Raw genomic sequence first — 6,771 nt, forward strand, 5'->3', positions numbered from 1 at the left:
GAAGAGTCTGAAAAGTTACAATGATTTTGAAAAGTAATTCCCCAATAGCTATTAAAATTCATAAATACACATACTCTTCATCCCATCAGGCCTAGTCTGAGAAATCTATCATACAGAAACAAAAAGTCAGTACATATGAACAAATGGAAGTAGTTCTTTATTTAAATTGCAACTAAGTAACAGTGATCCTGTGACAACCTGGACATTCATGATAAAAGAACAGATAAATAAATTGCTATATCACATCATCAAGGTTATGCACCTATGTGGCGTTTCCCAGTGGTCCAGTAATTAAGACTCTGCCTCCAACACAAGGGGATGCAGGTTTCCATCCCTGGTCAGGGAATTAAGATGCTACATGCTCTGAAGAGCAGCCAATAAAAAAGAACTTACACACCTACAGAAAATGAATGTGAACATACTATCATAACAGAGGGATCCTGATATATTTTTAAACTTGGAAAAATCAACAAATTATATTAGTATCAAGAAATGTAAACTATTTTCACCATTACTAAATTGAAATAATGTTCAGTCTGGCACTGAATCAATATCACCTGCATTCTCAGCATAGTCAGAATGTATGTAAATCCACTTTTCTTCGCCATACTTTCAACAAAACTTTTTTCATCTCACTGTTCCGCAAGCTATAGATCAGTGGATTCAGCAGAGGTGTGAGCAACGTGTAAGCCAAGGACATCAACTTCTTGGTTTCTGGGGCATAGCCAGATTTGGGTTGTAAGTAAGTCATACTGGCTGTGCCATAGAAGAGGGTAACAGATGTAAGATGGGAGGCACAGGTGGAAAAGGCCTTTTGCCTCCCAGTGGTTGACGGCATCTTCAGGATGGCAAAGAGAATTCGAATGTAGGACAAGAGTATCAACACGAAAGGAACCATAACAATCAAAATGGTGCCAGTGAATGCGTAGATCTCAAACAGAAAGGTGTCTGCACATGCAAGCTCTAACACTGGGGGAGTCTCACAGAAGAGATGATTAATTTCATTGTTGCCACAAAAGGGAAAACTAAAAACCCATGAGGTCTGCACAGTAGCCACTGTGATCCCTGAGACCCATGAGAACATTACTAAGTTCAAGAAAACCCTTTTGTTCATAGTCACTGGGTAGCTCAGAGGATGGCAGATTGCAGCAAATCGGTCATAAGCCATTGCCCCCAGGAGAAAACATTCAGTCCCCCCAAAAAGAAGAATGAAATACATCTGTGAAAAACAGCCTGCAAAAGTGATAGTAGTTTTTTCACTGGAGAGGACCACCAGCATTTCAGGCATGATGACTGCACTGAAACCCACTTCCACCAAAGACAAGTTCAGGAGAAACAAGTACATGGGAACGTGGAAGCTCTGTTCCAGGGAGATGACGGCTATAATGATGGCATTTCCCAGCAGAGTCACCAGATAATCAACCAGGAACACCCAAAAGAGCTGCCTCTGTAGTTCAGGAAAATTAGAAAAGCCCAAGAGGATGAAGTCAAACACAGAGCTTTGGTTCTGCCTTTTCATGTCAACAGTGGAGCATATACTGTTTTAGGAACATAGTTTACAAAGTACAAAGTCACAGTCTAACAGTTCTGAGCCAGCATCTGCATTCAACCCAAACAATCTTGACAAAAAATATAAAGAGGAGCCCATCCTGATAGAAATCTAGTTTGACAGTTTTGGAGAATGGCTGATTATTGTAACTTATAAATCTTATCTGATACATACAAAATAATATCAGAGTTTTGTGGCAAACACCATGTAGTTTGAAAATCAAATTCAGTGTTAAAGCAAGTAGGAATATTCTATAACTCAGATCCCATTCATAAAACACTGCTAAAGGTAGCATCTATTTTCTCAACTTTATGTAAATATGAAATTTAAGACCACAAAAAATAAAGCTCATGTTTGCTATGCTAATCAGAACATAGGGCCGTAAGAAGAAAGCAAATGTGGGCTAGCACTCTCCTCATTTCATTCAAAAGGCTCTGAACTAAGAAATACTTAAAGATTTTTGAAAACAGAACAGGTGAGACAATTTGAACTTCCATAAATATAAAAATGCAGTAGGTACTTACTACTTCAGAATTGTACACTTTAAAGTAGTAAAACTTATATTACATGTATTTTACCACAATAAAAGTTCAATGGATTAACATTTTCAATTAAAAATAACACCTCAAAAAGTGACAAATGGAAAAAGATAACCCACAAAAAATTTTTATAAGATTCCACTAAGTCTAAGTACAACAACAGTGATATATACTTTTTTTAAACTATTCGTTAGTTCAAAATGACTGTGCTCGGCTTCGTTAAAAGTGACGACTCCCTGTAGAAACACACAAAGAAGGTGTAATTTAAATGTTCCTACCTGAGGTGATCTGTAACTATGTGAACTGGCTTTATACACATTGATTTTTGCCAATAGGTCAAATATATTGGGACTTGCCAGACGAGAAACATGTGGTATCAGTTCTCATTGGTGGAACCTTAAGACATAATGATTTAAGGAAAAGCCCACGTTTTATTCACTGTAAACTTATAATTTAAAGTTTTCCTTCTCTCTCTCTCTTTCGTTCTCTTCTCTTTCTCACCATTAAATTTCTCATCAAGGTGTTCAATTAATCATTAATTACTCAACACTGATTGAGCACCTACTATTTTTAGCCTGTGTACTCTGAGACAAACCTTGGATACCAGAGTTCAACAGAGAGCAAACCACACAATCTAAAATGGAAAATAGGGTCTCACTCCCTAAGCCAGTACTTATAACTCCTACCTCTCACACTGTGCTCTATTTTCTTCAATAGCTCCTACTGATTTGTATTTACACATATATTTGTGTGTGTATATATATATATATATATATATATATATATATATATATATAAACACACACTGTCTCTCTCACTAAATATAAATCCCAGGATTGCAAAGATTATACTTTATACTCACTATGCCTACAAGAGTTTCTGATGCATAACAAATGCTAAACCAATTTTTTCTTGAATAAATGAAAACAAAAATTAGGATAATGCAGACTCAACTTTATAGGAATGTTCTATCTACATGAAGAGTAAAATCAGTATAAACAGTATTGGGGGAAAAGGTAATAACAAACATATTAGACACTTCAAGGAGGAAAAGATTACTTCTGAATGAGGGATGAGAGTGAACAACTACCTCATAAGCAGTCAAGGGTGGAAGGGCAATCAGGCAGGAGAAAGACAGGAGGAAGGCTAATTTGCTCAAATCAAAATGTATTTGTTGACAGTTTAGCACTAAAATGGAGATCTTCTGGTTCTCTGTGACATTGTAAAAATCAATGGAAGTTAACTGTGGGAGAGGAGAAATCCAAGAAGACAAAGACAGCAAGTTGAAGACATGTAATGCTGTCTTTTAAAAAGGTCATTAGAATATTAGCAAACAGCAGAAGGCAAGTTGACTTCCTTCTAAGTTTGGCTATAGGCATGTACTAAAATCAAACCTCTATGAATTATATTTATGTTGTCAAAAAACTCCTAAATTAATAAAAATAGACTCTGCAGGCCAAGTATTTAATTTCTAATGGAGAGAAATAACGATGCATATTCAGTTACAAATTTTCAAAGTGGATAGGTTTTGAGCACTACAAAATTCAGAGTATCATACAAACAAACATACAAAGAAGGAGAAGAGGGTGACAGAGGATGAGTTGGTTGGATGGCATCACCAATGCAATGGACATGAACTTGGGCAAACTCCGGGAGATGGAAAGAGACAGGGAAGTCTGGCATGCTGCAGTTCATGGAGTCATGAAGAGTCAGACACAACTTGGCAACTGAACAACAACAACACAAAGCGGAAAACCTCTAAAGGACTGATGTAAAGCATGTTATAAACAAAATGTTCATGATGTAAATAGCAACTGACTATAGATGCTCCACTTAATAACTTAGAGACCCTAGTGCTGTCTTAATAGCTCTCTGACATGGAATACTTAGGCAGATCACTCTCTTTTCTAGATTTCAGCCTTCCAGGTGAAAAAGGTCTGAGTTGGACTTATTTACCCATTCCTTCCCAGTGAAAATCTTCTAAGACTTGATGAATAGTGCCCTCCAAATACACACCTCTAAGTATTGTCCACACTTTTTCTCTGGAAAGAAAAGAGCAAAACTGAATAGCATCAACACCAAAGAGTTTACTGATTCAAATGTTTCAGCTGTGTTCAGTGATTCCTGATCACTGAGATCACTTCAACAGCATCTCTACCAATAGAAGATGAATAGTAAATGAAAAACCCACCAACAAGCATATAGCAAGAATCTTCACTTTTTTACCTTGAATCTCTCAAGTAAAAGAGCCTGGAGGATCAAGATAGTGGAGTAGAAGGATTTAAGCTCACCTCCTCTCATGAGCACACCAAAATCACAACATGTAAAACAACCATCAGTGAAAACGACAGAAATCTATCATAAAAGATCTTCTACAACTGAAGACATAAAGATGAAGCCACAACAAAACAGGTAGGAGGGGTGAACTTGCAATATAATAATGCTCATGCTACATGGTCAGAAGTTTTGCCTCTAGTTAAAAGCCACATCCTCATAACACAGCTCAGTGATTCAGTGCACTGATTCTAGAACATTATATGACATTGAATCACATGACCCGAAGAACCCGTCCCTGGAGTACATGCAATCAGTTCATACATGCTTTCTTGTATTTTTGCACAATAACTAAAGAGGTTTAAACTTGGCCCCTCAGGTGACAAAGCTCAAGAGCACAAAACCTGGAGCACCACTCCCTCATATTCCTATAAGGAATAAACATTTCCCAACACAAGAGATTCAATTGCACCATGATATCTCTCAATAGGAGGTGGAAATAATGATTGAGTAAAGGTTTAAAAGGGGAAAAGAAGAAAGCAGTGAGGGGAGGGTATGAGCAAAGGCAGGTGAACCAGAGGGGAGGGAATGGCTGGATGGAGGTACAGTTGTGCAGTGCTGAGCTATAAATTAAGACAGGTAGATAGAAGACTGCAAAATGCCTGGCTGACTTCCCACCCCAACTCCCACAAAGATTTTGATATTTTGCATTATTATACTTATTGAGTATACCTGAAAATCAGGGGACTCTGGGATCAATCTAAACTGGCTTAAACAATTCAGGAGACTATTGGCTCAGTCCAGCGGCATGAAAGATTAATGAATCTGCAGGCTGGTCTTTGTCGAGAACTGGATGATGAGGCTGGATTGCAGGTTCTCTTTGTCTACCTCTTATTGTTGCTTTCCTGGAGTAGGCTGTTCCATTCTCAAGGAAGCTTACCCCTTCCAACAGCAATGAGGCTGACAGCACTTAGGGATTCAATCTATCCAATCTGTGTCCGGTGAGAAATGTACCAGTTATGCTGAGGAAAATGAATTTTCATCACAAAATCTAATCCAAAGATCCCTCCCATATCATTCATTATGGTGGGATAACACCACATACTTGAACCCGTCACAAGCATCAGGCATGGGAATGGATGCCTGATATGAGAGTTCCATGATTCATACCCCATGAGTCCCATCCCAGGGCCTTCTGACATACTAAAATATTCTATTTCTTGATGTAGGTGATAGTAACCCAGGTGATGTGCAGTTTGTGAAAAATCATCAAAATGTAGAATCACAATTTATACATGTTCCAGTGTGTGTATTAGACCAGATAAATGCATTTCAGATACATGCAAGGGGATACAAAGGAAGGAAGATTAATATCAAACTATAATTCAAAACCAATACTAATAAATTTGTTTAAAAAAATCAAAATAGAGATTTAACATATTTTCTCAATGACTGGCAAAGCAAATAAAAAGCAAAGACATAGAAATGGGAATATTTTAATAACATTTTCATTTAACATGGTAATGAGAGAGTAACTATGGAACAGAAAGAACACTTTCTACCTTGCTAACTGTACACTTTTCTACAAAAATATCTCTGGGATCTTTACAAAATTGATTATTTGTCAGTGAGAAAAGATCAGTAAATGCAAATATTTGTAGTCATGCACACAATATACTTTGGGATAAAACTTCAAAACAACAATTAGCAAAAAACGTCTAAAACTCATTATTATTGTTGTTAAAATATATGTAGAGTACATCATGAGAAACGCTGGACTGGAAGAAACACAAGCTGGAATCAAGATTGCCAGGAGAAATATCAATAACCTCAGATATGCAGATGATACCACCCTTATGGCAGAAAGTGAAGAGGAGCTAAAAAGCCTCTTGATGAAAGTGAAAGAGGAGAGCGAAGAAGTTGGCTTAAAGCTCAACATTCAGAAAACGAAGATCATGGCATCCGGTCCCATCACTTCATGGGAAATAGATGGGGAAACAGTGCAAACAGTGTCAGACTTTATTTTTTGGGCTCCAAAATCACTGCAGATGGTGATTGCAGCCATGAAATTAAAAGATGCTTACTCCTTGGAAGAAAAGTTATGACCAACCTAGATAGCATATTCAAAAGCAGAGACATTACTTTGCTGACTAAGGTCCATCTAGTCAAGGCTATGGTTTTTCCAGTGGTCATGTATGGATGTGAGAGTTGGACTGTGAAGAAGGCTGAGTGCCGAAGAATTGATACTTTTGAACTGTGGTGTTGGAGAAGACTCTTGAGAGTCCCTCGGACTGCAAGGAGATCCAACCAGTCCTTTCTGAAGGCGATCAATCCTGGGATTTCTTTGGAAGGAATGATGCTAAAGCTGAAACTCCAGTACTTTGGCCACCTCATGCGAAGAGTTGACTC

At 37.7% G+C, this 6,771-nt stretch overlaps 1 protein-coding gene across 1 annotated transcript; it reads right to left on the minus strand.

Moving 5' to 3' along the window:
* On the minus strand, positions 575-1,519 carry LOC102185481 (olfactory receptor 10A3-like). The gene has a single exon (XM_018058985.1). The coding sequence runs from the start codon at positions 1,517-1,519 to the stop codon at positions 575-577; it is 945 nt and encodes a 314-aa protein (XP_017914474.1).

The sequence above is a fragment of the Capra hircus genome, chromosome 15 (assembly GCF_001704415.2).
Source record: "Capra hircus breed San Clemente chromosome 15, ASM170441v1, whole genome shotgun sequence".
In the NCBI taxonomy this organism is placed as follows: Eukaryota; Metazoa; Chordata; class Mammalia; order Artiodactyla; family Bovidae; genus Capra; species Capra hircus.